The 15,178-nt window shown below is 41.8% G+C and overlaps 2 protein-coding genes across 3 annotated transcripts in view; both read right to left on the bottom strand.

Moving 5' to 3' along the window:
* Positions 1–2,114, bottom strand: part of mapk8ip1b (mitogen-activated protein kinase 8 interacting protein 1b) — a 35,804-nt gene extending 33,690 nt beyond the window's left edge. Inside the window, exon 1 of the mRNA XM_053513909.1 lies at positions 2,055–2,114. The gene's annotated coding sequence lies outside the window, so the exon portion shown is untranslated. The remainder of the gene's footprint in view (positions 1–2,054) is intronic.
* A 3,864-nt stretch (positions 2,115–5,978) lies between these two features.
* Positions 5,979–12,053, bottom strand: slc35c1 (solute carrier family 35 member C1). 2 transcript variants are annotated; one of them, XM_053513811.1, is made up of 3 exons: positions 11,999–12,053; positions 10,090–10,601; positions 5,979–7,689 (listed from the first exon to the last, which is right to left on the bottom strand). In XM_053513811.1, exons 2-3 carry the CDS (start codon positions 10,568–10,570, stop codon positions 7,121–7,123), a joined length of 1,050 nt encoding a protein of 349 aa, XP_053369786.1. In that variant the 5' UTR covers positions 10,571–10,601; positions 11,999–12,053; the 3' UTR covers positions 5,979–7,120. The 2 variants fall into 2 exon arrangements, with proteins under 2 accessions (XP_053369786.1, XP_053369785.1); XM_053513810.1 differs by lacking the exon at positions 11,999–12,053 and having other exon boundaries at positions 10,090–10,781.
* Between the last annotated feature and the right edge of the window lie 3,125 nt (positions 12,054–15,178).

The following is a 15,178-nucleotide window of genomic DNA, read 5'->3' as shown; positions in this document are numbered from 1 at the left end:
TATACTGTACATTTTACAGATTGCACCTGGAGGTGGAAGGCGACAGTGCTAACCACTACGCGACCATGATAGCTACACAACTGCTGTCGTTGTTGGACTATTTTTTATTATGAATAACCACAGTGAATTCATTCAGCAATTCTGTGAGAGCATTATTTTATCACACTAGCTGGAACTAAAAGAGATGAAGTTACATTGATAAGCGTTCAGATTTTACTGGTAAGAAACTATTAAGAATAATTTTATAATAATTGATAAAAAAAAATCAAAATTATCAAATTATCAAAACCCATCAAAATTTATTCAAGACTTGGACATCAGCATGGTCCCATGTATTTTTTAATAAAGACAGCAAAACAATATTTAAATTCTGAAAATCAAATATACAAAATGTCATTTTTAAGCGTTTCGGGCAGACAATCTAAGCATATAATTTTATAGAAAGCCTTTAATTACAACTTTACACACAAAAAAAATGATTTTATCACACACATGTTAAAATTGTTTATGTCCTCTGTCCTGCATTGTGGTTTTTAAGGTGACACTGCACTGGGGTGTTAAATATGTTCATGTATTTTGTAATGGGTTTGGCACACGTGGGGAAACAACAAACACGGATGAGGTCTGACGGAAAGGGGTGATTTTACTTAGGGAAGGAAAGGGTTAAAGGAGGGAGGAAGGGAAAAGGGAAGGAAAAGTGTGCACGTGCAGGTCTGGTGGGCAGTGCCCTGCTGGCACGCGGGCACAGGCTGGTGAGCGGTGGAGCGTGCTAGCGGCTGTCCTTACCACAGTGATCAAAGGGCCGAATACCATTCACTACTTTAAAGTCCTTAGTTGATGTATATTAGACGGCTATAAATCGTAAAAAAAAAAACATTAAAATCCTTAAAATATAAAGTATAATGAGTGCAATCCCATACAACCAATAATGTTCCTACCGTATTGTTTATGGTAATTTACTTTACCATTCTTTTTTTTTTTACCGTAAAATTTACGCTTTATTTTTTACGGATATTTTTCAGATTTTTAACCTCTATTTACAAAGGTTTAGTAAAATATAAACTGATGCTTCAGTATATTAGTAACAAATACCTTCTCTGGGAGTTTATATGTTACATCCATAACTTTTTTTTATTTTACTGCAAAAAAAACATATTTTCATATGTTTTTAACTGTTACATTTAGGGTCTTACTTTGTAAAACTAATTACAGTTTTTTACTGCTAATTCTAGGGTTATCCCAAGTATAGTGAAATACGGTTTTATTCTGTAGCATTTATACGGTATTTTACTGTTAAAAAACATTTTTTACAGTGAATGTGATACTTTTGATCAAATCAGGCAGTCCGAGTTACAGCAGATACAACACACACACACACACACATACACAGAGTGGAACTGATCAGAACAGGTGTAGTGTAAGGTGTGTGTTCTACACTAGATGGATGGATGGAGTAGTTTATTAAGTGACGGTCGTCCCCAGTGCCCATGGTCTCCTCCAGCTGGGTTAAACCCCTAACACACAGTGTTTACAGGAGACGGAGTGTTAGTCAGTAACTGGTGTTTAATGATATCAACACAGTGTGTGTGTGTGTGTGTGTGTGTGTGTGTGTGTGTGTGTGTGTGTCCATGATGACTGGATACAGGTGGGAACAGAACTGTCCACAGACAAGGTGGAATATTAATAAGAGACAGGATGGAGTGAGGGGAGGACATGGGGACAGAGAGGACATGAGGACATGCACGAGCATTACAACATTAAACCTGCGGTGACGTCACTTCAGTATAAAATGTGAAGGCAGTGTGTTATCTCACTCACGCGCACTGTGTCCTGTTATTAGTTTAATTATTATTCTATTATATTTAATTAATTAACAAACACGCGGGTTCATTAAGGAGGAGACTGGACCGCTGCATCAACACACACACACACACACACACACAGATCATCATCATCATACCAAACAAAGCGGATCAAATGAAGACACACAGAGGGACAGAGGGACAGAGGGACACCCCCCGCAGCGCTACACTGTCTCTCTGTCCCTGTCTCACCTGCGCGCGCCGGCTCGAGGCGGTGTGGACCGGGAGTGCTGTGCACGAGCCGGGCTGTCCCTCCGCGCGCTCTCCGCCATTACTGCCTCCGCCTCCTCCACTCACACACACACACACACACACTCACACAGTGTGATGCGGAGAGGCGGGAGGGGCGCGTGCCCCGTGAGTCCGATCCCGCCGCCACGCCCCTCACCCGCGCGCCACCGACACCGAGACTCCTGTACACACCGCACTGGGGGACCTGAGGGCTCGCCTGGACTGTGTAGTTATTTATTTATTTATTTATTTTATGGCTGCATATTTAATATAATAACACGAGCACATTTTGGGAAGAAACCGTCACGTGACTCTTCAGCACGTTAGCTTTGTGCAAAAGACACACACACCAGAAAGAGAGACAGACAGAAAGAGAGAGAGAGGGAGAGACAGAGAGAGACAGACAGAAAGAGAGAGAGGGAGAGACAGAGAGAGAAAGACAGACAGAAAGAGAGAGACACAGAGAGAGAGAGAGAGAGAGATCCTGTGTCTGTGTGTCATCTAATAGGAGAGAACCCACTGCATGACCTTGTGCATTTGGCCGAAATTCAGAAAATGTCCAGCATGCATCTGCAGAATCAGGACAATGCCTGTAATGGGTTTGCAAATATACACAGATCAGCCATAAGATTACAACAAAAAAAATACAAATAATACACTACGTTCCAAATTATTATGCAAATGATATCTTTCCCTGATTTTCATAATCAGTCAATGCAAACGACAGTCAATATTATTTTCAAGTCATCAACTATTAGTGTATAATTTGAATTTTATGAACAAACCTCCTAATGATAACAATATTTATAAAAAATAAAAAAAAACTACTGAAAACACACTGTTCAACAGTAACAACAGAGTTAAAACATTTTATAGGTTGTAAAGAACTGAAAATGGGCTTTTGATGAATTTAGGTTTAGGTCATATTTAAAGAAATCAAAAGCTATTTAAATCAAAAACCTCCTAACAGGTCATGTTACATCTTAACATTGGACCCCTTCTTTAATATCATCTTCACAATTCTTGCATCCATTGAACTTGTGAGTTTTTGGACAGTTTCTGCTTGAATTTCTTTGCAGGATGTCAGAATAGCCTCCCAGAGCTCCTGTTTTGATGTAAACCACCTGCCACCCTCATAGATCTTTTGCTTGAAGATGCTCCAAAGGTTCTCAATGGGGTTGAGGTCAGGGGAGGATGGTGTCCACACCATGAGTTCCTCATCTTTTATGCCCATAGCAGCCAATGACACAGAGGTATTCTTTGCAGCATGAGATGGTGCATTGTCGTGCATTGACACCTTCAAGGACCCTAAAGGGGCTACCAGCTCTCTTCCCATAATTTCGGCCCAAAACAGCCTCCAACAGCACCTCCTCGTTGACGTCGCAGCCTTGTTGGGACATGGTGGCCATCCATCAACCATCCATCCATCTGGAACATCCAGGGTTCCATGACACTCATCAGTAAACAAGACTGTTTAAAAATTTTCTCTTCATATATGTCTGGGCCCACTGCAACCGTTTCTGCTTGTGAGCATTGGTTAGGGGTGGCCGAATAGTAGGTTTCTGCACAACTGCAAGCCTCTGAAGAATCCTACACCTTGAGGTTCACGGGACTCCAGAGGCACCAGCAGCTTCAAATACCTGTTTGCTACTTTGTAATGGCATTTCAGCAGCTGCTCTCTTAATCCGATGAATTTGTCTGGCAGAAACCTTCCTCATTCTGCCTTTATCTGCATGAACCTGTCTGTGCTCTGAATCAGCCACAAATGTCTTCACAGTACGATGATCACGCTCAAGTTTTCATGAAATATCTAATGTTTTTATACCTTGTCCAAGGCATTGCACTATTTGACGCTTTTCGTCAGCAGAGATCTTTTTCATTTCCATATTGCTGAAACCCGTGGCCTGCTTAATAATGTAGAACAGGCTGCTTCAGTACTTTTCCTGTGATTGGGCTCATCTGGGAAACTAATTATCACCGGTGTCTGAGATTTATTTCAGTGATCCAAAGAGCCCTGAGACACAACATCATCCATGAGTTTAATTTAACATTTAATGTTTATAAAACTTACATCCAATTTTCATAATAATTTGAAATGCTGTGTAATAATCCCAGTATTGTGTAAGCTTCTCTTGTATCTGGACCTCTGGGCGTGGCTGTGGTGTCTAGCACCAGGACGTTTTGGGTTGCGGAGTGGATCAGACTTGTTTTCTATGGGGTTTGATCATACTGGGATTCTGTGGAGTTTGAGGGCTGGTTTAGGGGCCGTGGGCTCTTTGTGCTGTGGGATGTGGTGCACGGGGTGTTCTCCACCCTTTTTATCTTAGCCAGCATTTACTTTTTTTCAGGAATACGTGCTGCATTGACTTTTCTGGCCTGGGGTCCCCGCAGGCATGTGGGTGTAACTGATAGTCAATGTCACTGCTCTGGCTGATCAGTGTTTAATACAATAGGAATCTGTAGAGTCACACTCCGCGGCCTCTTAGTAACTTTAGCCCTTGTGCAGTAGAAAATGAAATGCGTGTGGAGTGCATATTGTGATGGTGTGATATCCAACATAGAAATCATCATCAAGGAGCACTGAGAGTTCATTGATTGATGTATAAATAATTAATAGCCTAGAAGAAGTGTAGTGTAGTGAGGCAACAGAGGAAGCTCTCATTGAATCTGTCCTGATCGTCTCCCTGGCTGTCTGCCGTCAGTGCGCTCCTTCGTCCCATTGATCAGTCTGGTGATGATAAACTAAATACATCATGGTTTATTTGTGGGTCGGTGGGTGGAGTTGGTGCACGTGCTTGACCTGCGCATATTAGAGCGGGTCAGGTGGGTCGGGTCGGGTATGACAAATGCGTGACCCGCACATCACTACAAAGCGCTCTTAGTTATAATAAATTATAAACCCTTACTTTGAGATAAGAGGCTTATTTTACCCAAATCACAGATATTTATTTGATTTCATGAATTAATTTTATTTTAATATATTAATATTTGAATTCATTTTAAGTAATTTTTGTACTTATCCGAACTTCAGAAAAAAGCCTCGGCTCCTCGCTGTGATTGTGGGCGTGTCCATTTTTTTCTCAGCTTAAGAAACTCCTAAGGATCTTAAGAGTCCTCCCCACTCCTCCTAACACATGAGGAGCTCTTTTAGGTGTTAAGGTGCTTCAGGAATAACTTTTATCTTTACTAGGATCTACTCTTTTATTTTAAGGAGAATCGTTGGGAAACACCCAGAGTTTCATCACTAGGAGGAACTCTCTGCATGAAGAAGCTTCATAATTACACACCCTGATGTGGAAAGTTGATGAGGGAGACATCATTCACAGTACTACAGCAGTCGTAACTGAAACCAAAGACGTTTCTCTTGATTTTTTTTTTTGTATTTTGCATTTATTTTGCAAGAATATTCAGTTTTTTAAATGAACAGTTACAAGTAAGTCAGTTTCATGTATTTATTTTTTTATTTAACTTCTCAAAAAAAAAAAATAAAATAGGGCCACCCTTTCGTTCGGTAATTACTGATGCGAGGGAAATTATTAGCCGCTAGCTCCCTACAGGTCAATGGTGACAACTGACCTGGTGGATTGGACAAAGGGCAAAAGTCAACACATATCCAACTCTTGAACATTCAGTGATTAATAATTAAACTGCGCTTTTTATGATCTCAAAACACGGTCCTCACCTACCACCCTGCTCGTCTAACTCACCCAGGTCACCTGAAACATCTCACTAGTGCTTGGACCAGAACCTCCAGAGAGCTTTAAGGGCTTTAAGGTTCAGGCTGTTTTACTTAGCTTATGAGTTAGGAAGCAGGAAAAACACCAGTGTTCCCCAAGGTCCAGGAGCGGGGTTGATAATGAATAAATAAACAAATAAATAAACGTGTTGTTAAAAGGTGTACTGATTTAATTATAGAATTGCTTTTTTTAGTGTCTTCACATTACAAACAGCATTGAGGTTACAAATGATCTGGAGTTAAAAACGTCATTTATGTAAACACAAACATATTGTATCCCTGCAAACAAAGCAGGTGATAAAGGTAGAGCTCGAATAAGGAACTAAACATTTAAACATATTGTCTACTGCTCACACATTCATCATATCTTTCACTTTACTTTGATGTACATTTAGATCAGAAGGAAACTATGATTTATACCAATAAAACCAACACTGCCGTGGCGAGGATCTAAACTTTAAACCGCATCAAGCCGTTACCATTAAACAGTCAGCTGACCATCAGGACCAAACGGGTGTGAATCCAGTAATCCTGTCGATCACAAATCCGTTACCAGACCTGTAGACCTGAGCGTGTTCTGTGTGAATCCCAATCACGCTGTTAATAAACACATTATAACATCCCGCTTCAGGACGTTTTCAGGGTGCAAGAAGACAGCGACAGCGCCTTAGTGTGGTGATTTTATTGGTAGATGAATTCACAGATAAGGACTCTCCTTACCGTCCAAACGCAGGAGTGTGATCATACTAGAAACACATGGATCACCTATATAAAAAATTATTATAATAATAAAACATTCTCAAAGTCTTTGGGTCCATTTCTGTTAGGGGTGATTACATCAACTTTAAAATAAACTTTATAATAGTAATAATAATAAAATGGTGCGAGATGATGTGTAAGGCATGTACATACTGCTGCCCCCTCCTGGTAGGAGGAGGTATTTCCTGTCTGGCGTGCAGGACACAGACACGCATCGGCACTTCAGCTGGCACGTTTGCAGCATTTTCACAGAAAACGTCCCGCACAGGTGAGCCGACATGACGGGAAGTGAAGCGGCGCTTCTTAGGAATCTTCAGTTTTTGTTAGATTTTTTTTTTTTGTGTAAGATGTTGGTGTTGTGTGTAAAGTGGATTTGGTTGTATGCATGTTTGACCGACATAAGCGGTTATTCACTTGCTATCTGTAATAAAATGGGTCCGATATCTTACAGAAATAACTTATATTCTCTAGTTTTATACCCGTCCTTTAGTCCAGTGTACCCTTTATATATATATGTAAAAAATCTTATTCTTCACACTCCCGTGTCTGCTTTAGTTTTCTCTACGGCTGCCGGAGCGTCCTGACTCGTGCCACCTTTCTTCATCTCGAGTCCTTTGACCCAGGTGTAGCCGAACGAGCCTCCCAGGACCATCATGTTGCTGCTCCACCACAGCATGCTTTTGGACGAGTGCTCAATCACGACGGCGATGACGGTCTGAGCGCAGGCCTTGGCCGTCCCGGAGACGTTGTGTGTCAGGGGACTGGTGAATTTGATCTGCAGGCCCGTCACGTAGCCGATGGCGAAGCCGAAGAAACCCCCGAGAACCATCATGCCCCAGAAATGTCCGTCCCAGGCGCGGTTGAAATTGAAGATGCGCGGCAGCTCCCCGAACACGGCGATCAGAGGGAGGAAGAGCACACACGCGTTCAGGTTGTTGTAGTACGACAGCTTCCAGATGCTTCCCTCCACCACGGGCATCACCTTCTTGGTGTAAATGGCATTTAAGGAGACGCACGCGCTGGCTAGGACGCCGAATGCCACCCCGGTCCAGGAGAGGGAGCCGGCAGCGTCTTCCTGATCCACACCGAGCCAGAAACCACCTGAGGAGGAACAGAACACACTGAAATAGTCAGACTTTACTGATCAGACAGGCACAGTCTAATAACTGCAGGGGTGCAGCATGGGGTGTCTTGCTTTGCGAGTGTGATTAGAGATGTGTGTGTGGTGTTTAAAAGTGTCATTAGGACATCAGGAGCTCCTGAGCTACAGTCTCTGACTCGGACAGACTGATCAGTGCAATGAGAACTAGAGGCGGGGAAAATGTGTTCAGTTCCATTCTGTGTGATTCACGTGTCTCCATACGGAGTACAAAATCTATTTGTTAAAAACTATTTCTTACATCTATAATAGAGATGAAGCGGTCGATCGGTCAGTGAGCCGGACTGTCTGGTTTTCAGTGTGACTGGTCGTGACGGGTGATCAGCTGATCAGACTCAGATATAACCGAGCGCAGAAGCTCCCGAGTGGAGCAACAGAAACACATTTTATGGCGTTACATCATTAAAAATCACACGTTTTAAACACTTTCAATCTGCCTTTTTCTCCAAACTGTGAGAGAATTAGTCTTAAACCCACTCATTACACACACTTACACCAGTCTCACTTAGTCTCCACCAGCACTAATTAGTCAGAAATCACAGCCACTCCCGTGCGCTCACTGTAAAGTTGAGTTTTGTGGCTTTTTTTTATAATCCTACAGGTGGCGCTCTCTGAACTATTCACCCATTTTCATCCTGTGTGTTAGGAGTAAATTATTTGATACGTTTGTTTAGAAATAATTATGCTGGAGGACAGAGATACACGCTAGGGTTGGGCGATGTCGAGCAATTTGGCATCCTACAATGTCTAATGTAAAACATTGCGAAGAGGGGGGATACCACCTGTCAATCACTTTTTCCGCGGGACTCTGGCATAAATGGGCACAGTGATCTGTGTCGTTATAATGGCGTCGACAAACTTGGTTGGTAAAAAAGGTGCAAATTTACCTATCTGGCAATACTTTGGCTTTAGACCGAATGAAAGAGGACAGTCACGAGATACGTCTGAAGTGGTGTGTAGGATTTGCGGTGCAAAAGATTCACAGACGTCAAATTTACATGACCATTTGTGTGTTTACCATCCCGCAGAATACAGCTCATTTGTATTGTGATCGCTAACAACTTCCTTGTTATTATTTCCTAACAAAGACACTTTGTTCTATGCATATTTGCACACCCAGTACAGTATATTTCAATTTGTACAGTATATTTCTATTTTTATGTACATCATATTTCTATTTTTATTTTTAGTTCTATTTTTCCTAGTTTAATTTAATTTTTCTATTTAATTTTCTATTGTATTTCTTTTATTCATATTTATTTCTCTTTTAAGGTCACTGGCAGTCGTATAAGCATTTCACTACATTTCGTACTGTGTATGACTGTGTATGTGACAAATAAAATTTGAATTTGAAATTTGAATTTAATAATAATAATAATAATAAAATAAGTAAAGATGCGGAAAGTGAAAGCATGCATTTCATTTTTCTATCTAGTGTGATTAAGTGTGTGGCGGGGGCGGGCGGACAATTGCGATGCCGGCTCAGCATTGTGATGTCTATCGGCCATCTGCGACAGAATCGTCTATTAACCCAACCCTAATACACGCTGCTCAGTTAAATGTTTATGTATTTTAAGTTAGTTTGTAGTGTTTAAACAATGCACTTGGTTTTAAAACTAACGTAAATTTGTAACAAACCCGGAGGGAAATGTAATAGTGAACCGGGATACAGTGGAACCTCGGCGTATGAATTTAATCCGTTCCGGAGGCGAGCTCTTAAGATGAAATTTCGTATAGTGAAACACGCTGTCCCATAGGAAAGAATGTAAATGCAGATAATTCGTTAGAGCCACCCAAAAAATGTCATCAATATTACTAATTTCCAACACTATAATCATATTTTTGCACAAAATTAAGTTAAATATGAAATTAACCCTCACTTAACCCCACATTTATGACTCCTCTCGGCACAGACTGCTTTAATAATCCTAACTGAAAGCGGCTCCCTTTTCTACTTGATACCGTCCATGAGAACATCCTCGTGACTGTTGCCTTTACACTGACGCGGACGGGTTTTGAGTGTCTCGTACACGTGACTTCGTCCCAGTCGCTCTCAACTGTTTTGCATGCTGAGGGAAATTTCTTGCAAAATTTCAGTTCCTAAGACAAAAAGCCACCTGAGGTGGAGCGTTTGTACGTCGCTGTATTTATAAAATGGTGGTATTTTAATTGAAGCGGTACAGCGGATGTGATAAGACGGTATCGAGGAGGCGACTCCTGTCCCTAATGAGAACACACCTGTACCTGAGCCTAGACCAGTGCAGCAGTGTGTGTGTGTGTGTGTGTGTGATCCTGGAGGCCAGGTGACAGGGTGGAGTGGGACCTTCTGGACATGCGCTCACCCAGGATGATGCCGCAGCACGCGAGCGCGTACAGTGACGTGGTCTGCTTGAGGATGACGTAACTGAAGAGGACGTTGAAGACGGTGCTGAGGGAGCGGCCCACCGTGTAGAAGGCCACCCCCACGTGCTTCAGGCACAGGTTATTAAAGGCGATCATGGAGATGAAGACCACAGACAGGGGCAGGATCTGCAGGGACACCTTCATGTCCAGTTTAATGGAGGGGAAGTCCACACAGCCGGGCCTCAGCGCCGCCAGCAGGCTCATGATCCAGCACAGCATCACACTCACCACGCACTGGAAGAAGGTGACGAACAGCGGCGCGTCCAGCTCCTTACTGTCCAGCAGGTGGTTGTTCAGGAACACCATGGTGATGGACACGAACCAGTAGAGCGCCACCACAAACGCGATCTTGACCGCCTTCAGGAAGAACGGCTCCTCTCTCCCGTCGTGCCCCGCGGCGTCAGTGTCACTCAGAGCCATCCTCAGAATCCTCGAGCGCTTCAGCTGGGTCCTGTTCATCATACACAAACACGGGGATCAAACTCGCACACGGCGGTGATAAAGGCGACGCGTTTAATCATTCGGAGGTCATTATCACCTCGCGTCCGCGCGAGCTAACTGTCCCGGGTGAACACGTATCGCGAGCCATCGCAAAGTCTACATATAAACACACATCACCCGGCCGACTTCCGGGTCACTTCCGGTTTCCCGAGGACCCTTAGGTAGCTTACTTCCGCCTGAACTGAAAATCGACTGTTTATCGCTTGTGCACTGTATTAAAAAACGTAGCATAATCTATCTCATCGTGTTTAACATCCAGCACAGTAGAATATAAATCTCACACACGGGTCAAGAACGCAGCGAGGTTTAATAAAGCTTTTTCAGGCGACTAAACTGTCTGTGGAGTTTGACGCATGCGCAGTAACGCCGCCAGCTATTTTTTCCCTACTGTTGCAGCTCTTATTCAACAAGCATGATCAGATCCAAAGCAGTTAGAATTCTACTTTTATCGAGTCACACTGGATAAAATTATCAGTTCCTAATTCTGCTGCTGCTGCTTTCCAGTAGGTTCACCCCCGTGTGTGTTTTTTCCCCTGGTTGTGTGTTGTTTGGTTTGTATATTATCGTTTTTAAGCAAAGAAAAAATATAAAATAAAACCATGACAAATAATAATAATAATTAAATCTTTGTGTCATTTACTGGCTATATTGTTTTGATTGTATGTTGTTTGGTTTGTTTGCTGTTTGCTTGAAAATAAAAAAAGTATTAATAATAATAATAATAATACCAACGAGGACGTCATACACACCGAATTATCACATTATTATTATTTCTATGATTATTATTATATAATCGATGCTTTAATATTTCCCCTGACCCCCTGTAAACTTCCACATAAACACTGCAGAGTTCCGTTTCACTTCCGGGATCCTCCTGACGACTCTGACGGACTTTCGCTTTAAAATAGACCTTTTATTTCTTGTGCCCAGTATTTTAATATCTGGCTCCTCGTGGTTAACATCCCGCACAGTGAAATATAAATCTGTAACACGGTTCATTATCAAAACTGCGGCTTTTAAAGCCTTTACAGTCTGCTGACGCATGCGCAGTAACGCCGCCAGGCAGTCCCTTACAGCAGCACTTATTCAACAAGTATGGACAGAGATAATATTATAATAATAATAATAATAATAATAATAATCACTTCATACGCCATACATTATTATTGTTCATTAAAAAAAACAGCAATCATGAACACGTGCCCATAGTTAAAAAATAAAAAAACATGTAACATCCGCATTCTCACACCTTATTAATGATCACTTCATCATCTTTACATGTTTGGTACAAAATCAGAAAGAAGATTCACAATGAAAAGAAAGGAGAAAAGTCTTTCATAGTGTTACCTTAAAGGCTGATCCACTTAGCGATGAAGTGCTTTCCAGCCTGTGTGTCTGTCTAACAAGGAAGTGGTTATAATATTCAAACTCCTCCTTCAGTCACAGTCAGGACACCAAAGCACTCTGTGGAGAAGAAAGGAAAAGAGAGGAGAGAAGACCAACTGGACTTTCCTGAAAGGTCACTCACACCTGAGGATCCGGCTGGGAAGAAGAAACCTGAGGGGAAAACCAATTACAGTCTGTGTGCTCAGTGTGGCCATAGAATAGAATAGAATAGAATAGAATAGAATAGAATAGAATAGAAGAGAAGAGAATAGAAGAGAAGAGAAGAGAAGAGAATAGAAGAGAAGAGAAGAGAAGAGAAGAGAATAGAAGAGAAGAGAAGAGAAGAGAAGCCCAACAAAATGAAGTGTTTTACAAATATTGCACAAGCTATACAAAATACAATTACACACTTTATACACTTACATATAATGTATTTACACATAAATTAGTCGAAAAACAGTTAAACATATGGAGACAAAATGTTACATATATTGCACCAGAAATGTTTATTTACATATATTGTACTTTACTCATATCAAACATTAAATGACAGATGTTGCATACAGAACATACTGTAATTTTCCTAGAGCCCTGACCCTGCCGAAAGACCAACAACAACTGCTCTAGGTTCTTCAGTGTATTTGTTCTGGTCTTGATTGTTCTGTACCGTCTGCCTGACCAGGGTGAGACGGATCTTTAATGATACTGCTAGTTTTATTAAAGGGGCAGGCGAGAGGGCAACCAGTGATCTTCTGGGCCGAGGTAATTAATGATACTGCTAGTTTTATTGAAGGGGCAGGCGAGAGGGCAACCAGCGATCTTCTGGGCCGAGGTAATTATCCTCCGGAGCTCTTTTTTCTGTGCCGCTGTACAGCTAGAAAACCAAACACAGAGACAGTATGTCACAATGCTCTTCACAGTGTAACGATAGAAGGACAACAACTGCTTCTGAGGGACATTATTCTTCCTGAGGACCCTCAGAAAGTAAAGTCTCAGCTGTGCCTTCTTCACCAGCCAGTCAGGTCTTTCATGAAGTGGACATGCAGGAATCGGACGTCTGTGAACCTCTTCACACAGTCCCCGTTTATGAATAAGGGTGAAATGTCTGTTCTGTTATTTCCCAAAGTCAATGATCCATTCCTGTGACGTGTTCCGAAGCAGGGTGTTGTCCGTCCACAGCTGCGACAGCCTCACCACCTCGTTTCAGTAGTTTCGACTGGTCCCCTCCGGAGATGAGCCCTATCACTGTGGTGTTGACATCATGACATTGATGTAAATGTAAATGTAAACACAAGAAACAGTCTGTGATCCTATGTGGAAATGGTGATGAAGGTCTCTTACGGTCTCCATGGTCTGGTACATCTAATGTTTTGGGATGACTTTTCCCTTTCCCTTAATTGATATGATTAACAGCAAGAAGTTTCTTGTTTCATAGGCCATATTATTTATTGATAAGCAATGCAATTAACTTTATAACTGAAAAGTGAAAAATCTGTTATGTAAAAGATATGCCTTATTAGTTGTGGAAATATAAAGTAACTGCTTTGTTACAGCCTTGTTATGTGAAATAATGACACAGAGAATTCATTCGTTGATTTATTTATCATGCTCTTAATTCTCCCCTTATTAGTGAATATTTGGCGACATATTCAGTCTGTACAGTCGGGTCCAGGCGGCATAAAGTGCCTTCAAAATACAATACAGGCTGCAGATTCTATGCTGAGTAAATGATTATATGACCTGATGATTTGTGTATAACATACTATAATTCAACCAACCAATCACATTCCCTTTTCATCAGTTAATCTTTACTCCCTGCAGGGGTCCAGCGCACTCGTCTTCTTCACATGTCAGGCCAGAGACAGACCTTCTTACATAATAATAAACTGTGATAAACTCACAAGTCTTTTATCCTTCTCAGCAAAATGGGGCAAAATGTGTCACAGTCAGATGGGAGTGAGGTAATCATTTTTGGGCATAATTCTAAAAAAGTACCCTTGGAGCAAAAACAGGATACCACAACCGTGGTGAAACCTGATGTGTGCAGAATTATGCGATGAGGTTTCTCCCTATCAGCTGGCGCTGGGTCATTAGTGATGCTTCTCTTAGCACGTGTGACTGCAGTCGCTCGATAGTTTAGGACTGGAGTTTCCTACAGTCTACCTGAGTCTCCAATAACCATCTGGACTCCATATGAACTTCTCCACATCTCCTGTTCTACTGAACTTCCAGCCTCCTAACACACAGTATGAGTGCAGATCAATCCCTGCTATCCGTTATCACCCAGATGAGGATGGGTTCCCTGGTGAGTCTGGTTCCTCTCAAGGTTTCTTCCTATTACCATCTCAGGGAGTTTTTCCCTCAGCACCGTCACACTCGACTCGTTCATCAGGGACGATCTGATCATGCTGATACACACACATTTCCCTAAATCCTTGCAGCAATGACCAAAAGCGCTACATAAATAACATAAAATAAAATAAAATAGTTTGAATTGAATTGAATTGTTTTGCTCTAAGCCCAGGTCCATGAAGGAAGTCATAAAGATCTCTCGGTCAGTCCACAGTCACATTTCTGCTCTGTTTGAGCTTCAGACACGCCTCAGGAGGTAAACATTGTCCTAGGCAGTTTATTACAGGTCAGTGTGTCTGCAACATGATATAATGAGGGCAGGCACAGATGGGTGTTCCCCATGTTTAAAAAAGTGTATGAAAAAGTGTCAGCTTTGTCGTCTTTGCGCCATCACGGTGCCTTCAGGTCGTCATGTTTGTTCAGCCTTCACCGAGTTTATCGCTCTCAAGCTTCACATCACTGCTCCTGGGACTGTAAGTGTCGGAGGGTGAGCACATCATGCGTTCCTCATTGTTAGGTGCCTAAAGTGTTGAGAATGCTGTTGCTAGGCAACTGGATAATATTAATCCTGAATAAACAGGAAATTTAAACATTTGTTGGAAACTGGGAATCACATGATCAGCACCTTGTAAAGTCAGAGTTAATAATAAACTAATATTCAGGTAAGAAGGACAAAAAGAAGAAATCCAACTATTTTATTGACCAAAGCATTAACAAGATTTACTACAGTGTCTGTTTATTAGTCTTTAAAACAATCAGAGGGTTTGAGTTTCAATTATTTTTTAAATT

Source organism: Clarias gariepinus, chromosome 15 (genome assembly GCF_024256425.1).
Source record: "Clarias gariepinus isolate MV-2021 ecotype Netherlands chromosome 15, CGAR_prim_01v2, whole genome shotgun sequence".
In the NCBI taxonomy this organism is placed as follows: domain Eukaryota; kingdom Metazoa; phylum Chordata; class Actinopteri; order Siluriformes; family Clariidae; genus Clarias; species Clarias gariepinus.
This window is presented reverse-complemented; position numbering and strand designations above follow the sequence as displayed.